The sequence below is a fragment of the Melanotaenia boesemani genome, chromosome 2 (genome assembly GCF_017639745.1).
Source record: "Melanotaenia boesemani isolate fMelBoe1 chromosome 2, fMelBoe1.pri, whole genome shotgun sequence".
Classification (NCBI taxonomy): Eukaryota; Metazoa; Chordata; class Actinopteri; order Atheriniformes; family Melanotaeniidae; genus Melanotaenia; species Melanotaenia boesemani.
This window is the reverse complement of record NC_055683.1, coordinates 31,944,400-31,965,909: the sequence shown is the minus strand read 5'-3', so window position 1 is coordinate 31,965,909 and position 21,510 is coordinate 31,944,400. Positions and strand designations below refer to the sequence as shown.

General features: G+C 36.9%; 1 protein-coding gene across 2 annotated transcripts; it reads left to right on the top strand.

Moving 5' to 3' along the window:
* Positions 1-7,879: 7,879 nt before the first annotated feature.
* Positions 7,880-15,437, top strand: st8sia6 (ST8 alpha-N-acetyl-neuraminide alpha-2,8-sialyltransferase 6). Of its 2 annotated transcripts, none has more exons than XR_006013421.1 (8): positions 7,880-8,517; positions 9,483-9,566; positions 9,691-9,762; positions 10,235-10,379; positions 13,049-13,161; positions 13,245-13,337; positions 13,418-14,076; positions 14,387-14,470. XR_006013421.1 is itself a non-coding variant. In XM_042011631.1 (8 exons), the coding sequence occupies exons 1-8, from the start codon at positions 8,420-8,422 to the stop codon at positions 14,454-14,456; spliced, it is 1,140 nt and encodes a 379-aa protein (XP_041867565.1). In that variant the 5' UTR covers positions 7,880-8,419; the 3' UTR covers positions 14,457-15,437. The 2 variants fall into 2 exon arrangements, 1 of the variants encoding a protein (XP_041867565.1); XM_042011631.1 differs by having other exon boundaries at positions 13,418-13,882; positions 14,387-15,437.
* The last annotated feature ends 6,073 nt before the right edge of the window (positions 15,438-21,510 follow it).

Genomic DNA, 21,510 nt, shown 5'->3' with positions numbered 1-21,510 from the left:
CTGAAAGTCTCCTTCATGTTCATTTGTGTTGAACCTACTTTAGCAGAAACTCTATATTAGAATATTAATTAATCACTGTTGTGTAATGGTGTCTTTTTTGTTTTTTTTAGTATACAGTCTTGGCTTATGAGAGGCATTGGTGACTTAACATCTTGGACCATGCATACTGGGGGCTGTGAATATTTTTAACATGTAAGAGGCAAAAAGTGAAAATATAAGTGGCTAAAACGGATCTCTAACTCCAGTCCTTGTGGGCCACAGTTCTGCAGCTTTCTAGATGCTTCCTTTTAACACCTACTGGATCCAACTGTTGTCAAGTTTGCACAATGAACCAATAATAGTTTACTTTAAAAGCTCTTTCGTTATAAGGCTGCTAACTTGTTTGATTTTATAACACTGCCAACAAATCCCAACTCAAAGACACTGCAGGCCAAATTTCTCCAGTTTTTCATACAATGAGAAAAACACCTTTGCATAAAATTGAATTTTGACATCTTAAAAATTATTTAGATAGCTTATGATCTTATTTGATTAAAAGATTTTCTAGTAGTTTGTCAGATTAAAATAAGTGCAAACTAAATTAAACACAGCTTCCACAGTCTAGTAATGTTCAAGTTTTTTTTTTTTGTTTTTTTTAACCAAACTTTTTTCCATCATACCAGTGATTTGTCAGACTCCTGTTAAAATGCCAACTATAATTCCATTTCCTGCCTAATGAGGAATGGTAATCATGTGAACTTTTTATCAGGACCCTAATGTTTCCTCCAGTAACTCATCTCAAAGCACAACATACAACCAACGGTAAATGAAATGTCAATATTTTAAAAATATATTTAGATATGTTGTAAGCTAGACTAAGTTTTAACTTATAAATGTTTTCTGCCATCTAGTGGATGCAGCTGCTGTGAGAAGTCTGACCTGAGTGTCTGTGTTACTCATCAGTCTTTAAAAAAATTCAATTTGTAAGATGTTTGGGAAAACTGATAATGTTAAAAGATAAAACTATTTTAAAAAAGAGACAAATCTGTCAGTTGAAGGTCTTTTGGTGAAAAATCTACCTTACCTTTTTCTAAACATCGACCTCTTTTACAGAATTTAACTGCAGCATCTGCTGTTTAGATGATGTTAAAAGTTCATCCAACTCCTGACGCAGTTTGTTCTTGACACATGGTCAGCAGAACTCAGTGTTAGTTTCAGCTTTGGTATCTCAGAAAAGAAATTAGTGAGGTGTGCCTGCAAGAGGTGCTTTTGCACATTGTCCTACTTGTTTGTTTTGTTTGCCTTATCAAACTTCTAACATGTTTCCTTGTGTCCATTACTGCCATTGCAGGAAGTATAAATAATTCATGAGCCCTTTTAAAAAGATTATTTGGGTTCTATATATGCTGTGTGAGCTACAGGTTTGGACAACGTGTGTGTGTGTGTTTGTTTGCTAAAGTCTTTTGTCAGTTCCATTTTGTGCTTGTGAGTGCTTCTTAGACATTCTGGATGGCAATAGTTCACACAGGCACGAGGGTACCAGGCCTCATGGTAAGCAGCTGTGGAATGCACAGGGATCAGCTGTTCCTCATCCACATGACCCCATTACTGCCCCCCTTAGGCCCCTGTCTTCATCACATCCCTCTGTGGAGCAGTTCACACGTCACAGTCGTCATAAGCAAGGTGGAGGGACCTCACAATTTATGAGCCCACAGCTGGAGAAAATCACAAAATTATTCTATAAACTGATTCAGATGCTCTAGAGATCATGATTTTGCACCACTGGATTCCTCAAATGAGAGAAAAAAAAACATACTGACAGATTTGAATGTTAAGTTGCACCTTTAAAGCTTTATAAGGCTGCGGCTTGACCCCCGTATTGATCAAGCTGCTCATTTTGACAAATAAATACAGCCTGATAGAAATACAGCTGGTTCAAAGTCCCTCAAAGCATCACGTGTCAGTTGTTGTTAGTTCTCACTAACACAGCTTTAGAGGACTGAAGAAGGTAACGTTCAGTACTGTTAATCAAAAACTCATCCAACTCATAATGAACATTACTACCATATGGTTTAATGAGGACACATTTTCACAAAGAAAATACATTTTAGAAGAATCAGATGATTCAGTGAGATTTATCAGCCACTCTTGTCATTTTCATGCAAATCCCTCCATTATCACAAGATTCTGAAAAAATATCTGCAGTTGAATTGTAGGTACAAAACGTAATTGTTTTATCATTTTTTTTTTGTATTTATTTATTTATTTTTTTTTAAAGAAGTGCTGTTATGCTTTGGAGGCTTACTCATTTAATACTTCCAGTTTTCTGGGACTTCCCTTCAATGAATCAGCATTTACCAAACTAGTCTTCCTTTCTGCACGATAACTTTTAACTTATCTTCCTTTAATCATTTGAATTTAACTAATGTTTTTATTATGATTTTTGCTACTTGTTGCTTGCCTTTTTAATGCTTTCTTTGATCCACCTGTAATGCTTTTAATGTTTTATGTGAAGCACTTTGAATTGTCTTGTGCATGAAATGTGCTATATGAATAAACTTGCCTTGCCTTCGTTTAACTTTGTGAGAGATGCTGTCATAGCCATAATTGACAAAAAGTTCTTCACACAGAATCCTTGCTCAGCTTTATTTATCAGTGCATCTGATATCAAAATATTAAGGCTGATAACTACATACTAGCTGTTTATGGGTTTATTTTAATGCATAATGTTTGTAATTCCTATTAATAAATATAATAATAATAATACTTCTAATAATAATGTTTTAATTAACTGAGCACATGGGAAGCTTTTGAGGCTCCAGCTATAAAAGTTTACTATGTGTCAAGAGGACAATGAAGTTATTTCCTTACTGGTTTTGCACTGATAAAGTCAACTGAGTCACTGGGTGCTTTTGCTTTCTTTTCTGAGTTTGAGATGGGCACACCCTGTTGGTAACATCCTAATTTACAGCCAGACAACCCCCACCGATTGGCTACAGTTATGTAGCATAAAACATTGTATAATACATACCAAAAATACCACAATTAAAAGGATATGCATAATAATTTTTAGACCACCTCCAAGTGAAAACCCGTCATTTACTCTGTATGGCTGCATGTCTTGTTTAGGACCAAGGTCGGCTTCTTCAGATGTAGCTATAATATTCAAAACACAGTATGAAAACCAGTATGTCTGGTTTGTGGTTGTGTTTGCTGCTGCAACTATTCTGGTATCCACTTGTAGAAATAAAGCAGCACTATTTTAGTGTGAGTGTTATATCTTCCCATTGACAAGAATGACAAAACTAAAGAAGATATGAACAAGTGCAATCATTTGATAACATTTCTCAATGATGTTATGTTTACCCTGGTGTGTGAAATTTCACCAAACACTATCCCAAGTATGTACACCTCATCTGACTCTGAAATACATCCACACGTCACTTCTGCTTATCAGAAAAACATGGGAGTACTGTGTGTATGTGCACATTTCATTATACAGACACCTTTAGTTGCTCTAGTCATCATGTTGTGTGTCATTGTTTTGTGTTCCTGGTAAAAAAAAAACATTCTATTGAAACCCATTGTTGTAGAAAAATTACCAAGAGTCTGGAATGAGTAAAGGTATATAAGGTTTATTTACAGAAGGAGTATTGAAAAAAGAATTACTTGCAAGTAAGAGAGAGTTGTTGTCCCGACTCGCATGGACGGGCAGAGACTCTGATGATTCATCAGAGAGAAACTGTTTTTATTCAGCTGGTCCCCAGCTGAAGGTCAAACAGCAAAATAATAAATGAGGAATAGAAGACTGAGTGGTGCCACTTTCTTCCAGTTTTCAGACAAAGCCCACATACCACAACAAGCTGATATCCCAAACAACTATTGCTATCTAGCAGGTCGAGAACCAGTCTCAACTCTGCCATTTCAGAGCTCTGGGAAGAAAGTGATCAAACTGACCTCACACACGCATACACAATGAAAACTGTAACTTCAGTATTTTGTAGAATGAGAACACAATATGAAAATGTAAAAGTGAATGGATTAACAATATTAAATTAATAAAGAAAACTGAATATACATGTGATTATTATTAGTATATGTGAGTGAGTTTTTTTTACTACAGGAGATAATCAGATTAAACATATTATCCTGTTTGTACTTTGGGTCAAAGTTAACATGAACCATACTGAAACATTTAATTGTTTCTACAGTGACACAAAGTAACATCTGTTCTGTTCTTGGTTAAAAGTAAACTGGTGGATTTTGTACTAAAGGAAATTATGCCTAAACGACACTTCACAATTTCACAATATTCCAAGATCAACGTCTTAATACATTTCCTGGTATTTAACCTGAATAATCCAGACATAGCTTAACCTGGCACCACATACTTCCCATATCTTTATGGTATATTTAGATGGCTTGCTTGGTATATGCTTTTAGGTCATACATTTGAAAGTGCAGTCACGTACCAGCTGTAATGTTGGGACTTGGCCCTGGGGGTCATCCTGATGACCTTTTCCGCTGAAAGCCTACCTCAAGAGGGGATGAACACCAGGATACGTTCACATCATTTGCCTTGAATGCGAGAGTAGTCTCAGCATAGCCATTTTATCTATTTGTCCATTACATACTAAAGCTATGAGACAAGTTCAATATCATTAAAAACTATGTTGCCCCTGTGAGAGCTATACCAACTGGTGTTGTAGATGACACAAATGTGTTTTGTTCAGGTGCGGAACTGCAGCAGCTTTTGGAGGTGATCACAGAGGAAATGTAGACTGAAAAAGTGGTTTGATATAAATAAATTATCTTTAAATTTAAATAGAACTAGTGTTATGTTGTTTGAGAGAGCTTTTAGGTTTAGTATTTTCCTTGTTTTCCCCAGAACGGCAATGCTTCGAACATGATAAATGTGTGGTTTCCAACAGATTTTGCAGCCCAAGATACCACAGAGGAATTTAATTTAATTTACTTTTTCCATATTTCCATATTTCCATTTACTTACATATTTGGAGAAATACATACAAAAGTAATATACCAACAATAAATACAGTGCACAAAAATGGCCATTACATTGATGAATTATGCAGGATATTGAGCTCACACGCTGAACTATTTGTAAAAATACAAGCTCTAAAATGTCCAGATTTGATTAACTTTAAAACAGTACAAGTAATATTCAGAGCGAGAAATAATTCACTGCCAAATTAAATAAAGGATTTGTTTCCAGAAAGAGAAGGGGGGTATGATTTAAGAGGGAAACTGAATTTAAAAATGTAGCGTAGCGTTTCAGAACAACTTTAAAAAGTGTGTGTTTTAATAACAGAGCTAAAATGATGAAACAGTTTAACAGATCAATTAAAGGACATTTAAAACAACTAGCAGTTTAAAAGAAGGTACAACATATACTATATATATATATATATATATATAGTGTGTGTGTGTGTGTGTGATAGATTGTCTGTGTCATGCAAGGTCATGCAGGAAAATGCTGTTTACACAGCTTTAATTACATGGTTAAATACACAGAAGTGATGTGTCAGTGTATTTGTGTTGGTATTTGCAGCATGTAACCATTACAATCGAGCCTGACAGGAAGTTTGCTGCTCTTTCAACTGTCGTGTTTTTTTAAGGTGCACGGGGAAGATGAGTCAGATTTATATCCTGTATCTTATGTCCATTACATAATAGTATATAACAAAAGAAAGCAAATCATTACCTGCTTTTTCATCACTTAAAAAGGGAAACTTTTGTTCCTCTAATGTCACATAGTGTTGCTCTCTAGATGATATTCTTTTCTCCCACAGCAGCCTAAAACCAGTCACTCCTGTTATTGTCTGCCACCCTGAAGCATGCTGCATGCAGCACCCACATTTACACATGGACAATTTGTATTGCTTCAGATGACATTACATGACTTTGTATCGATGCACAGCAGTATCAGAGTTATAGCTGGGTTTCAAATTTTTCCTGGTAAACTTACTGGTAAACGGGATATCAGAGGCATATAAAACTGGAATGTAACCAGATCCTGGAAACAGCTCAAAAACTGTGCACCATTGTGCATGTAAAAACACTCATTGACGCTCCTTTATGTAAACCCAACTTAAAAGCTCAGCTTCACAAACAAACTAGTAGTCGTTTAGGAGTTAAAGCAAAGAGGTGGGGGAAGGCTAAACTTATCTAAACATAGACATTTTATTAACTTTGCACTGAATCTTTTCAATAACAGATTAATTACGGAAATCTTAATCACACAACCATCTATCACACATGATAATGTCTCCTTCAAGCTGAGAGACAGAGGCTTTCTGCAGGCGCAAGAGCTGCTCTCTGAGAAGTTTCCTGTTGTACCACATTATGTATGTCATCTTGAGAAATTACTTCTTTGGCTTTAATGTAGTTACATAGCTAATGGGGTCTTCAGATGGAAATGGCACTGTGTGTAACAAGCTGCTAATGCCTGCTGTGTGTGTGTGGCAGGCAGCAGTGCATCTTGTAATGATGGGAATCCAGATGCTGGGTCTGGACATTTGGTCAAAGAGCTGTCAGAGAAGCAAGGTGTTTGTTATTCCACCTTTTCTTTGATACAAGAATCATTTTGCTCCTTTTTCCCACAACTGTGCTGTTATCATGGAATTTCTTTCGCAGGAGAAAAACAATTTTCCCCCGTTTATTTCCACATTCCTCCTGATGTCTCATGATGCATGAAAGGTAACGCAAAAGTGTAATTTTTCCCAGAAGCCTTCCTGTCGGAGGGCGGGGGTATTTTATTACCTCTTGAGGGATTTGTCCTTGTCTTCATCTCAGAATGAGCTTCTTTCGGGTCTTGGAGAGACCGAAATTTTAAAAATGAAAATATAAACCATAGGAAAAGAAATGCTTTGACAACGTTCACAAAAATCCATTGGAATCACCAAACCTATTTAAAAGAGCCATTGTGTGAATGTTAAAAGATAGGTAAAAAAAAAAAAAAAAAAAAAAAAAAGCAGGTTAAATGTAGCCTAATAGCGCTAATATTTATTTGTTACCACTACCTTGATTTTATTGGTTGCTTTTCATTGATCATTCCTCCATTTGGCCACAGTTTCAAACATTCTCAATAACTTTTCAGGACCACTCCAGTGTCTGCCCACAAGAAAGCTTTCCATGGGCTCCTGTGTTTTGGAAGTTGTTTTGGAAGCATGGGGGGCTGAGGTTGCTGTGCTAGGACTTAGTTTACTCAACATGTAGTTACTAGGCATTGTTGCTTAATTGCACAAAGCACAGCAGGGAGTTTTCCACCTAAAGCTGAAGGCAGTGGAGATGGATGGAGGCAGAGTGGGAGCGTCTGTCAGTTTGTGGGAGTTTATTGTTAAATGCAACCCACATGCTGTAGAAATTTCCCATAATCCTCCATCAGCTTGACCTTTGAGACTTTTTTCAACTTCCAGCAGAGCGCTGGTTGTACAGAACCCTCAAATAACAGCAAATAACAGCAACAAATCTGACTTTGCACTTTTTTCTCATTACTGTTAGCTGTTTTGTTAGTTGATCCACTCAGTAAAAAAGCCCCCCCCCCCCGTCAACTCCCACCTCCACAAAGACACAATTATTTTTACAGGAGTCAGCTGGCAAAGTTTTTAGACCAGTTAGACGCTGGTCTAAAAAAGGCTGTATTGGGGTGTGTTTAGAGTCTCTCTCGCTTTCTTTCTCTCTTTCTTACTTGACAAAAAACCTCAGTTTCTCATTGGCTTCGACATGTTTTCTGACACACACGCGCACACACTGTGGGCTAATTCAGTACTGGGCACTCATGTTACTGCCTCCTTTTTGTGCAAACCAGATAGGGGTTTAGGAGATGTGGGCGGGGGACCGCTGGGGGAGGGAGGCTGGGGCTCTGGGACGGGGGCGGAGAACCGAAAGAGCTCTAGCTATGGCTGAAAGTAGGGCTATGAGTTTGTCTGAGTGAGCACATGAGAAAAAAGAGACAGAAGAAAGAAGGCGCCTGGGCTAAAGAGACATGACAAGGATTAATTCACGATGTGGAACAACAAGGAAGCCATTTCAACTCAGCTGGTCCGGACTCGAGTAGCAAGACAGGAAGCACAAAATAAAAGTGCAGAGAGGCTGACTTGCCTGAACAAGAAGCAGGAAAAAATGACTGAGACTGTTACTCACTCCTCCAAGGGGGGAGAGTAACACCAGACAGGAAGAGAGTGAGAACGGGAAGAAAGGTCAAAGAAAACAGAAGGAAAAAGAGGCAAAAGATTAACACTCTTGAGAGAGTGTACGTGTGTGCGCAGAGAGAGAGAAAGAGAGAGAGAGGTCTGCAGAGGGGGAGAAAAACTAAAATCATTGCCAACGTGACAGACAGCTGATAAAGACCGAAGGTTGTGAAAGAGGGAGACAGAAGGTGAGGGGGGCTAACGGGGGAGGTTAGCAGGAGGAGAGAGGTATGAGGGGACAGCTCTCGAGACCATTCTCCTTTTTGATGATCATCCTCTTTTTGGGGATCCTCCTGATCCTTACCATCTCATACATATTGGACAAGAGGTAAGTTCTTTTTCCACCAACCGGAACACAAACACATCTTGGGGAATAGTTTGTTTTAGTTACTGAAAATGTCCATGAAAAGCTAAATAGGCAGAGGAATGCTGATGGGGTTTGACAACAGTGCTGAAAGATGGTGATCCAGTCGGAGGGAGGGCCCTTGTATCTTCTATGTCATCTTCTATGAGAAAAAAGCTGTAGATGTAATCTTAGTTTTAAGGAAAAAGAACAGACAGTTTAGTCATTATTTTGTCTATGAGATGTACTTAAAATTTTACTTTGACTTTTTAAGGACACAATCATAAAAGCTCAAGATCTTCAGTTTTTATTCCAATTAAAAACAGAATAACAGATTTTGCTTGACTTCTTTTAAAAACAGTTGCTGATTATTTTTCAGATCATTGACAAACTAGTTGACTGCTGCTTTGATATGAAGAATGCCACAAATAGATATTAGCAGAGAATTGGAAATGTAATCAGTTGTCATAAGTGGAAAAATACTGGGTTTACATTATTAGACAATGTGATGCTTTTTAAACAGAAGAAGGAACCAGAAAGTTGTGCTGCAAAAGTTCTGCAAATAGCAAAGGGCTCTTCATGCAACTTTGCACACTTGTTCATTTATGATTGATGAGTTCTGTTAAATGAATCTCCCTGCATATAAATCACTGTTCAACTTTTTGCATTATTGTTTATTCTTAAAAACCTGCATGTTGAAGCAGTTAGCTGTTAGGGTTAGGGGTAAGATTCCCTTATAAGCTGCAATTAAGATTATTTTAAGTAATGAATGTATGTACTGATTCAAATAACAGTGTGTTAGGTTCATGGACAATTTCTTTGCATATGTTGACAAAAACAACAATAACAAAAAAATGACATCCATAACTGACCTGCTAAGAGCCACATCGATTATCTTTCTTATCTGCGTTTTTCTGATTTCTTACCATTTTTTTCTGTTTGCAACACAGTGATGAGGAACTTCACCGGCTGAAGCCTCCAAAGAAAGACACCCCTCAGTCCTCTGACTCCTGTAAATACTGTAAAGAACAAGAGTAAGAACAAAAATGTCCCATCTTCTCACTTGGTGACAACTTCATTTTCTCATCATCAAATTGAGCATATAAGACCTGTTAGTGTATTTGGATTGTTTGATTTGTGTGTATATGTGTGCTGTAGAGAGATCGAGAAACTAAAGGAGCTTTACTCTCAACCCTGGAAGAAACAGGAGGGTAATTACCAACACTATAGGTAACAAAGCTTTATTCTTTCTAGAAAAAATGTGATTAAAGAATAAGTTTTATATGTATGCAGAGACTTGGTGTATCTTCAGTGCCTAAAACTGCTCATTCAGTAACCCCTTTTGTTCATTCCATACAAAACACGAAAGTCTCATGGGTCTCACATTGCCACTGGGGTCGAGTCCCAGTAATAAAACTGAATGAATAAACATTTTCTTTGCATGATGTTTTACTCTGGGGCTACCCTGAGAATGATATGTGATTATGAATGTGACCATAGGAGTGTCACAGTCCAAAACAAAACACAGAACAATTATTAAGTTTGCTTTTTACAGAAGGGAAAAAGAGCAACCACAGGCTGGGAAAGAGAGGTTGAAATAGAAAAAAAGGATTATAGTGGAGGAACATTGTTTTAAGGGTCTAAACAAAATTATTTAACTTCTTGTCTGGAGATTTCACCTGAAACACTTGTGGTTCCCCAGGTCTCTGCTAAGCAGCAAGTGCCATGGATATGACAAAGCCATCATTACTCAGGCCAACACTCCAGTGGGAACAAAGCTTGTTTATGATGGGGAAAAGAAAAGGACCCTTCATGTGAACGCAGAGATTTTCTCCACCTTTGCAAAAGTATGTACTTTTATGGGGGGATGCTATATCATCAGCTGGTATTGTGGCTTGATTGTTCATCAAATGGTTACTACAGTAATTTAAACTGTTCTTACATGCTTACAATGAAGTCATGTGTTTAGTCACATGCTGATACTTTAGCAAACAAAACTGCACTGCGTGGTTTATGTTTTCACCCTGAGGTTTCTTTTCTGGAGTTACCCAGTGCTTGTACTTTTTTTTATGTGTGCAAAAATGAAAAATAGAGAGTGCCCTTATTTGACCTGTGGACCTCTTGATGGACACTCAGAGGCTCATCCATGAAGCTACATTCCCCGTCATTAGAAATAATTAGAGAAATGTACTGACTCCAAGAGTATTAGCTTGATGGATGGGGATCTATTTTAACTTCCACAGTTGTTCTTTACCTATATTATACTGACATCTACAGGCATGTTTTGTGTCAACAAAGGCTCCTCAGAAAAATATTTAGATTGATGCTAATTTAAAATCAGTTATGTCATAACTGGAGAGTGTTTCCTGTTTGAAAGAAAAAGCAAAGACCAACAAAAGAGGCATTTCACTTCGGAAAACAGTATTGCATAATTCCAGAGTCCTCATTGGCGTCAATATCAGTTTCATTTTACCGTTTGGATCCATTCTTTAATTTATATTTGATGGTAGTTGTTTAATTTCTGACTTGCAAAGTGTTTTTTAATTTAGATTTTTTTTTTTTTTGTGAACTTGCTATTTTCCAAACAATTTTCAATAATCAGTACTGTGGTGCCTGACTTGGACAAACTATTTAGATGTATAAAGAGTACACCAATAATAATAATATAATAATAATAATAATGATGAATTGTATTTCTGAGCGCTTTTCATGACACTCAAGGTCACCTTACAGTCAAAGATACATCAAATTAAATAAAATGCAAAAAGTTAGTTAAAAGAAAAAGAGAAAACATTAAAAATTAACAACAGGATCAAGAGACGTGGGAGGATCAAAGAGAGTAGCAGAGTTTGAAGAGTCTTAAGTTTAGATCTGAAGAGTGGAATTGAGTTGATAATGCAGAGGTCGGGAGGAAGTGAGTTCCGTAATTGAATCTAGGTAAGAAACTCCCCTCTCACCACATCCTCTTTTCTGCAACTGACATACATTTCTCATGGTGATTAGCAGCTATATGGAGCCAAAAAAGGAATAAGTTTATCTTCTTTCTCAGTCTCTTTTTTTTTGTGTGTGCACCAATTTGTCTAATTTTTCATCTGTAAACATTAGAGGTCAGATTCTGTAATATGATTATCATTATTTGTTTTACAACAGGCTCAAAGGTGACTTTTTTATGTGTCTCGTTTTAATATTAGAGTTAAGAAAGGTTCTCTTCCACAGTTACAGCCCTTTATTTTTCCAGCAACACGATAAACAAAGAATAGAGTCAACGTCAACAAATAAAATTATGACTTCACTACTGAGGCCTTGGAGTTTAATGCCTAAAAGGACATTTGGAGGGGTCTTGTTTGTTTAAGTCAGTCTTATCAGGCCTCCTGTGAGTTGGGCCATACTAGTCCTAAATGGTCAGATGCATAGAAAGAGCTCTTAACCCAAACATTCACCTCAGTTACATAAGCATCATGCCAGATTTTGTAATGGCATTTAATTGGTGTTCATGGAAAAACAAAATAGGTCACAGTGTTTGCTGAATCTCAATTATTATTTCTACTACTAAAAATGTTGTGTCCACATGAATTGATATAATCAGTGGCAGGGAGAAGAACTGGTGTCCTTAATATTCTGTAGAGCTCATTGCCTTCCCCATGGGATAAACTGCATTTATGTAGTTGTTTTTTTAGGTGTGGAGTCAAGTTCGCGGTAAGTCTGACTGAGATCCTACTGACCCTAAGACTTTGGGTGGATTTCAATATGTTTGGTGGTAGTTTTTGCAAAAGTTTAGACACTTTAGTTGCTACAAAGACAATAAACAAACAAAATAAGAAAAAGTTCAGGACTGGTACAGAATAGTTTAGCAGCAAAGCAGTTACACTATCTGCTCAATACCACAATCATATTGTGAATGCTGCTATCTTTCTTCTTGTTTTTTGGACCACGTGCACCCAGATTTCATCTGGGAACCGCTTGATGTACAGTTAAATGCTCTGCTACTGAGCTATGCACCCACTTTGCAAAAACACTGGCCTTTCATATTTCTTGTTTTTCTTGCCCGTCTTCAAGGACCTGCAGTGGGTCTGGCAAATCCACTCTTAGATGGCCTGACATATGAGGTAAAAAGGCTAAATCTCATTTTAGAAATCTCATTTTTAGGCATGTGCTAACTCAAGATGACAGCTTCCAGCTGACGTCTGTATTTCTTGAAAGAAACAGAACAGACTGTTCATGTCTGCTCTTTTTCAAAATCTTTGCCAAATGTAGCCACGAGCCTCTGAGTCCTTTTTACTTTTCTTTGCCTGAATCCTGCAATAACTCTTACAAACACAATGTCACTAAAATAAAACTTTACATGACAGAGTTTAAAATTTGATGAAATACATGGATGAGAATACACTTTGCACTGATAACGCAGTGCATGACAAAAACCTGAGGAAACTCAACCACCGAATCAATTAATTCCAGTCTTGCAAATGAGCTAGAATAATATGTAGATATTGTAATTATTTAACTGTGTTTATTCCAGGGACATCCCTTCTCAAATAAAACGCTGCAAACTTGCACTGTTGTTGGGAATGGTGGGATACTGGCCAATAGCAGCTGTGGAAAAATGATTGATGCCGCTCAGTTTGTTATCAGGTGAGAAAAATGCCCACTGTTTAAAATATCAGTGAACAAAATCTACTCGTCCTTGTTGAAATAAAAAAAAATCTCTTGTTTAGGTGTAATCTACCTCCTTTATCAGATGGATATGAGAAACATGTTGGCAACCATACTGATCTTGTGACAGCCAACCCAAGCATCCTCTTAGAAAAGTGAGAAACGGAACAAGTCTTTGTCATCTTATGTGATACTTCTTTACCTATCATGCTTCACATTTGCTGTTTATTCACAGGTATGGGGCACTAATGGGACGCCGGCGTTCATTTGTGGAGAGTCTGCGTAAATATGGTAACTCCCTGCTGCTTATTCCTGCCTTCTCCTATGGCCACAACACTCCTGTGTCTTTGCGAACTTTCTACACCATTGAGGACTTTGGAAGTCCAACCCAACCTGTCTTCTTCAACCCAAAGTACCTTCAGAGTCTAGAACGCTTCTGGCGCTCGAAGGGCCTGAGGTCAGTGCGGCTCAGCACTGGCATAATCATGGCTAGCCTGGCGCTTGAACTTTGTGCCAACGTGGATTTGTACGGTTTCTGGCCTTTCAGTTTCCATCCAGATGACTTTCATGCCCTGACAAACCACTATTATGACAACAGACAGACTAAAGTGAAGTTCCACGCAATGCCAGCTGAATTCAAGTTCTTGCTGGAGCTGCACACACAGGGGGTGCTCAGGCTTCATCTGGAAAACTGTAGCAGGTGAAAGTACAAGAAACAAAGTGCCTTTTCTGTAGCCTCAGGATTAAGCAAATCACTTAGACATTTAATATCCGTTTAAATGAATGGGCTGCCTGATGGAATAGACTGAGCATAACCAAGTATTCCTTTGTTCGGCCAACCGATCATCAGACAGGAAACTTGCACTGAGATCAAAATGCAACAATCAGAAGTCTGTAAGCAGCCTTACTGTCTCACTAAGTCTATTTATTAACACAAATGTTCCAGCTGGAGTCTGGACAGTTATTTTCATTTGCCTGGTGTGCCTTATGAAGACACATAGTGCCTTATATTAATCAATTATTAATTATAGCCTTTAGATCAGATTGAATGTATTTTAAAGGAAATCAGATACCTCCTTTACATAACGTTTGTCTAGCTGAAAAGTTTTTGAAGAGAACACCAGCACAATGAATGTAAAAATATTGTGACATTTTTGTTCAAAACCATATAACGTGTAACCACTGAAAAATGTGTCTTGTTTAGAGTAAATGTGCAGTACTCACTAAAATCACAAAAGTGTGATAGTTGTGGAAGATCTCTGCATTATGGATGATCTGAAGGAAAGACAACATTGCCTCAAATACAAACCATTACATTTGCCTGGGGTGTGCTTAACCGAGGAACCAAAGTGAGGCTTAGAGCCAAGGACAAAATAACAGAGAAGGAGTCCCTGCCCACCACAGTGACCAATCTGGTAAAAGTACAGTACTGCCACAAAGTGGTGACACACACGTATTGGTATGTGGACACAAGTAAAAATTACTTGTGTAAAAATGTGATTATGAAGCATGCGGCTTAGGTGGAAAGCGCTGCTTAAAATATTTTGCATCCAGCATTGAATGTTGAATGAGTATTGCCTTTAATCCTTACATTTTCAAAAGTCTTAATGTTCTTTTTTCCATGAAGAAAAATAGCATAGATGTAGTAGATGACCAAACTTGACAACTCTTTGGTAGTCAGCTGTAGAGTCGTGTGAATATGTTTTGAGCATCACAGTTTAAGAGGGAAAGTGAAGTTAAAGTAAATATAAATATTAAATATTAAATCTATTTCCCAGACTTCTTTAGTTGCTTGATTTAGTGTTTCTGAGCTTTCAAATACCACAAAACCTGCCAGGATTGGTCCCACAGTTTTTTTTTTTTTTTGTTTTTTTTAGGGGGGGGGTCTCAAAGTTTCTTTTGTGCTGGAGTATCACATGATGATTTATTTATATTTTCACAGGCTTACATTTTTCAATTATCTCCTTTTATAGAAATTGTATAACCTGGAGCAAGGTACATGCTAGTGTAACAGTTTGCACTTGTTTTGTTACTTCCTGTTTTATCAATGCACTTCCTGTCTCCAATTTCAATTCAAGTAGCTGAATGAAAAGCACCTGTTAGAAGTGGGTTGAGTCTATAAAGGCCCCTGACTAACCTTTCTATCTCTCTCTCCATCCAGCAGCAGCACCACCACTTGGTAAAACAATTTTTTGGTTTCTTTTTGTTTTTATTTTCTTTTATGTTTTCAATAAACACGACTGTTATCGATCTCATCCCTGGTGTGGTGTCCATTGTTGTGTTCAGTGCTTGAGCCAGCCGTAACACATTGTAACAGTTGGTAGTGATTTATCTGTTCATTATCAGACCACATATTTGATTATACCCCTTAAAGCTGGAAAATGAGTGGCCCAAAGCCCTTTTTATTTCACTTCTCCCACTTGCCTTACTGTGAACTATCTCACAGTCAGACCAGCCAACTAAACATCTGGAGAAATCACAGTAAGACAAAATCATAAAGTAAAAGAACAGCTTTTTAGTCCACCCCACATCCTTGTTGTGGGCTTTGTACTGTTTTTTTTTTTTAAATTCCATCTTTATTAGTTCAGTGTGTTAAGCCAAGAAGATTTTTTTTTTACTACTTTTAGAGATAAAATCCTATTTCCACAAGCTGCCATCTCACACACTGCACTTACAGCCCGGTGAACTCTGTACATCCAGCTGCAGCACTCCAACCGTTCCAATAAAAAAAAATGACAAAAACATATTTTCCATATATGTTTTATTTGCTTCTTTTTATTGACTACCTCAATTCCAATGAAGTTGGGGTGTTGTATTTAAAATATACATTAAAATAGAGTGCAAATATTTGTGAATAGCATGACCCCAGATTTTATTCCAAATAGAACATAAGCAGCAAATCAGATGTCGGAACAGACATTTTTACCATCTCATGGAAAATGTTAGTTTCTTTTTTTATTAGATGGCAGCAACACAATTAAAAAAGTGATGTTTACCATTGTGTAGCATCCTCTCCTCTTTTAACAACAATTTTAAATGTCTAAGAAGTGAGGAAATCAGTTGCTGGAGATTTAGAACAGGAATGTTGTCCCATTTTTGTCTGGTTCAGGATTTTAGCTGCTGAACCCTCTTGAGCCTCAGTTGCTGGATTTTTGTTTCATCATTCTCTAAATGTTTTCTGTTGGTGGACAGTTCAGCACCTGGCCTCTTCTCCTGTAAAGCCATGCTGTTGTTATTGATACAGACAGTATGTATTTTAACATTGTCTTACTGAAATATGCACAGAAATTCTTCATAAAGCCATTGGTGAGAAATAAATTCATACAGCTTTAGTTATAATCTTTTATGTAATTTATTATGCTGCTGCAGGAAAATAGGCTCTACAGAGCACAAGAGTCTGTAGAAGTTGTTTACCACTTATTCTTTCTCCAATAATATTATTACACTGCTCAAGGCCTCAGCCCACACTCCTCTCAGCCAATCCTAGCGGGTGTTGGGTGTGTGGACAGTGCAAGCATGAAAACAGTTCAAAGTAGTCTAAACTAACTAACCTCGATAAGACTGTCGCTGGAATCAGACTTTGGGTTCTGCAGAATCTTCATAAACATACAAAATGAGTGCTATCTGTCTGGCTCTACCCTCAGATGAGACCTAACCTCAGCATTTATATGTAACATTGTATTAATATGAATATAAGTGTATGTGAAAATGTTTAGAATGTAAATTTCCCTAACACTCTAAAACTTTTATGTACTTTTCAGCATTTATGGAACCTTTACAAATGAGTAAACTCTCCAAGTCATAGACACTATAACCCAGTATCACCAGTTATAATTTTGAATAATCTGACAGAACTGTTTTCCACCTTGTCTCAGACCATTTTACATTAACTTTGGCTCAGGTAACAAGACAGCTTTTCTGGATTATATCCACATGTTGCTTCTTCTTTGCAGAATAGAGCTTTACCCTGCATTTGTGGATTTCACGATGAAAGTTAACAAACATCCAGTTTTTATCTTTGGCCTTTTCCCATGTGCACAAAGATTCCTCCAGAATCTCTGAATCTTTTAAAGATATTATACAGTAGATGGAGAGTTTTTGCAGCTTTACATTGAGAAACTGTGTTGGCCGCCTAGGCAGCTACACACATTGAGCCCGGTCTGGTAACCTTTTTTCTTTATTTCAGTTTATTCAATACACACTTTATTTGTAATACTTACCATTTCTTTTATATTTCACATTTGTATTAGCAGGTTTGGCTGGGGCGGTTAACTAATTGGGTGCACACTTTTAGTTGACTCATTTTTGTCACCTTGTTAATTTGGTTTACTTTCAGTTAAAATATATTTTCTTTGAGTTACCAGTTCCTGGAGAAGTTGCTGTGTGGGAGGCCCAAGCCTGCTAAGAGAGTCCCAGCTGAGGTGGATCTCCCAGCCTAATTGGACTCATCCATCTCTCAACAAGATAGTGGAAGAGGGGTTTAAATTTTCTATTGTTTTGTATTACTTTGTTTATTGTTTACGCAGATTTAGGATTATTTAGATTTCTGTTTCCCTAATGAGTTAAGAGTCTAAATTGGTTAAGTTCTGTTGTGACTTAGTTAAGTTTATTGAGTTAGTTGAAGATAGTTATGTTGTGTTTTTTCCCTCTTGTGTCAAAATGATCTGATCAGTATATAGTTTCCTTTGTGTGTCAGTTTGTTAGGTCAGTTAGTTTTCAGTTCCTTATGCTGAAGCTCTGTTTAGTTGACCTCTTTTATGGGCCCAGAACTTTTACTTTGGAATTTGTATGTTTCTTTTTGTGTAAAATTAAGTGTCAAAACACAGAAACAGAAACATTTTTTTAATTGCTCCACAATTTTTCGACACAGTTTGTAGACTGGTGAACCTCTTCCCAATTTTTTACATCTGAGAGGCTCTTTCAATCTGAAATGCTCCTTTTATACCAAGTCATGTTACTGACCTGTTGTCATTCAACATAATTAATTGTCAAATGGTCCTCCAGTTGTTTATTTGTGTCAGTTGCTTTCCCAGCCTTTTGTAGCCCTGTTCCAACTTTTTTTTAAAAATGTGTTGCTGCAATCAAATTCAAGATCAGCTAATCTTTTCCATTAAAATTGTACAATGTCTTAGTTTTAACATCTGATATGGTTTCTAACTTGGGAGGATATCATTCACTACAGACACACGATCCAGTTCAATAGCATACAACACAATTGTCAGAGCCACAACACCTGATGGGGTCCCCTGAACACTTTCCACACATCTTTACCCTGCTACCTAAACCACACCATGTCAAAAATGGCTTCAAACCTAGAATAGTAGTATAAATAGTAGTCTTAGGAGACCAATGTTCTTTATGACAAGCACCCAAAAATGCAGGCTCATTCTAAGGAGCCTGTTGACCTCTCATCTGAATCACATCCATCAACAAGTCAGATCCTTTTGTATCTACAGAACACAAACACAACTTAGGTTCTCATATATATATATATATATATATATATATATATATATGTATGTGTGTGTGTGTGTGTGTGTGTGTGTGTGTGTGTGTGTGTGTGTGTGTGTGTATGTAAAAGGATGTAAAATGATGTAAAAGGAAACACATTTCCTGTTAAGCCAAGAGCAAGATATCTGCCCTCTTTCATCCCAGTAACCTGTCTCTCCTTGTCTCTCTCTTTCTTTTCTCTTTTCGATGCATTCAATGAACCCTGATCTCTGGGCTGCAGTTCTTCTTCATATTTTTTGATGGTTGACAAAACCAAATTACCACTGCATTATTACCACTAAGTGGTCTGGAGTGTGGACCAGAGTGTTTCCAAGAGCCCAAGTTGTCAAAACATTAGTTTGTCTGCTGTGTTTTCCCATGTTGCCACGCCCCCCAGTTTGAGAACCACTGCCACTGTACCACTGAACCACTGTAGTACTAAGTCTAGTGAAATAGGTATGCACACATGCTGAAATCTGTTAAGTCAGAGTAGAGGCAAAACAGACAAAACATCATTAAATAAGTTGATGGTCTGGGAAGAGATCTATCCATGTGTGCAGCTTATAATAACTGTATAGAATATGAGCTGTACAAGTCCACCTGGGTAGACTTTTTTTATGTCATACATTTAAAAGAAAGCATTCGAAAACATAAGAGTTTTGGGGTAAAGTTTATGACTGTCATTTTTAAGGACACAGGGGGGCAATAACGTTGTTCCAGGTAGAAATGATGGGGCTTTAAAATTGGGGCAGACAGGGAAGTGAGACCTGTGAGGTGTCTATAGAGGGGATGGAAGACTTCACATTTGAACAAGGGGTTTCTAAATTTAATATCCCCCATAAATATTTTTACAAATATTTTCAACTAAGGAATTTTATCAGGTCTCAAAGCAATTTTACACAAATTTCCTCTTTGTCTACTAAAAAATTACTATGGAAAATGTACAATTTCCAAATTGTATGATTTTCTGATGTCATTTTCTTCCGAATCCTCTGTTTCTAAACCTAATTGAAAAAGTAATTTACAAGAAGTGATAGCTATGAAACAATGGAGGGAAGCCTGTTGGGAAGCCCAAACACAGATGGGTATTACGTGTCTAAAAATGCTGCACTTCAATTGGCTAATGAAACTGTATATTACACCAGAAAAACTTAAGTTCAACAAGCACACCTTCACCTATTTAGAAGTTTTTCTGGGCTCTTTTGTTACCGTTCGTATTATCCGTCTATTTGATTTGTCATCAATTTTCCTCCTGCGGCCACGTCCAGGGAGGTTGGCTACAGTCCCATGGATCTTAAATTTCTGAATAATATGTGCAACTGTAGTCACAGGAACATCAAGCTGCTTGGAGATGGTCTTATAGCCTGTACCTTTAACATGCTTGTCTATAATTTTCTTTCTAATCTCCTTAGACAACTCTTTCTTTTGCTTCCTCTGGTCCATGTTGAGTGTGGTACACACCATGTTACCAAACAGCACAGTGACTACCTGTAGTCCTATATATAGGCCCACTGACTGATTACAAGCTTGTAGACACCTGTGATGCTAATTAGTGGACACACCTTGAATTAACATGTCCCTTTGGCCGGATTATTTTCAGTCTGTTCTAGGGGTACCATCATTTTTGTCCAGACCTGTTTCAAGAATTTTATTTTTTTAAATAATTCTGTTGAAGCATGGTTGAAAAGCAATGTCTGACTTTCATTGGTTAAATTTCATAGAATTTTTATTTATTATTACTTTTGTCAGATTCAAATTATTTCTGTGACCGTTGAGAGTTTTTCTTTCAAGATCCTGTTTTACAAGTTTTGCTGTCTAGGTAAGATCCTTTTTTCAAGTGTAAACTATATAAAGTAGCACCTTTGTCTTTCCGTCAGTGTTCATATAAGTTTCCTGTTTCTGCAGAAAACATGATCTGTTGTCTGTATTGCCTACATTTATATTTTGATGTAATTTTTTGCTCTGAACTCTTTCTGGAAAATCCATGTAAAAAAAAATCATGTATATTATCATTATGTTTTACTATTATGTGTTTATAGGTGAACAGTTGTGAATGTTTATTGTATTTGTCAGCCAGCAAAAATTAACTCACATTTCCATAAAATGTCAGCGATGTGTGTTTTTGGCATGTCCAGTTATAAAAATGAGGACACAATGATGAACAGAATCCAAGAGAGAGGTTGAGAGTGGTGGCAGAAGCAAGCCTAAAGATGGCAGCACCTTAATCAAAAACTGACACAATTCTCTTCCCACAAAACAAAGAAAAGTGGACAATTTTTCTATACGCTCAACAGTTTTTGTCTCATGATATGCAAACGTGAGATAGTAAGTCTTGTAAATTCTGCAGCACCTCTAATAGAAAATCCTTAAGTTAAAATGGTAACATTCATCATCACTTAGTTTTGTTGGCATTCAAGTAGTAGTATTCTTGTAATCATTTTTATTGCTCTCCTGATAGATTCAGCAATGTTGTAAGAATGTAAGAATTTGTATAATCTGAGCGCAGATTAGGTGAATGCATCACTTACTAAAAGAGGATACAGGGTTATTGGTGTAAAGAGAAGTAGAGGGAAAACTGATTCTTGCAGAACACCTTTTAATTTAAGTACCTATGATCACTGATTGTTTCAACTCTCAAAATATCCTAAAACCAAGTATAATTACTTATATATATATATATATATATATATATATATATATATGTATATATATATATATATATATATATATATGTATATATATAGCAGTACTTTTAAAATTAAAGTATGCATAACACAGCTTTTGAACTGAAATTTGTTCATTTTATTGTTCATCAATTGCTTGTAGTTGATTTGTTGT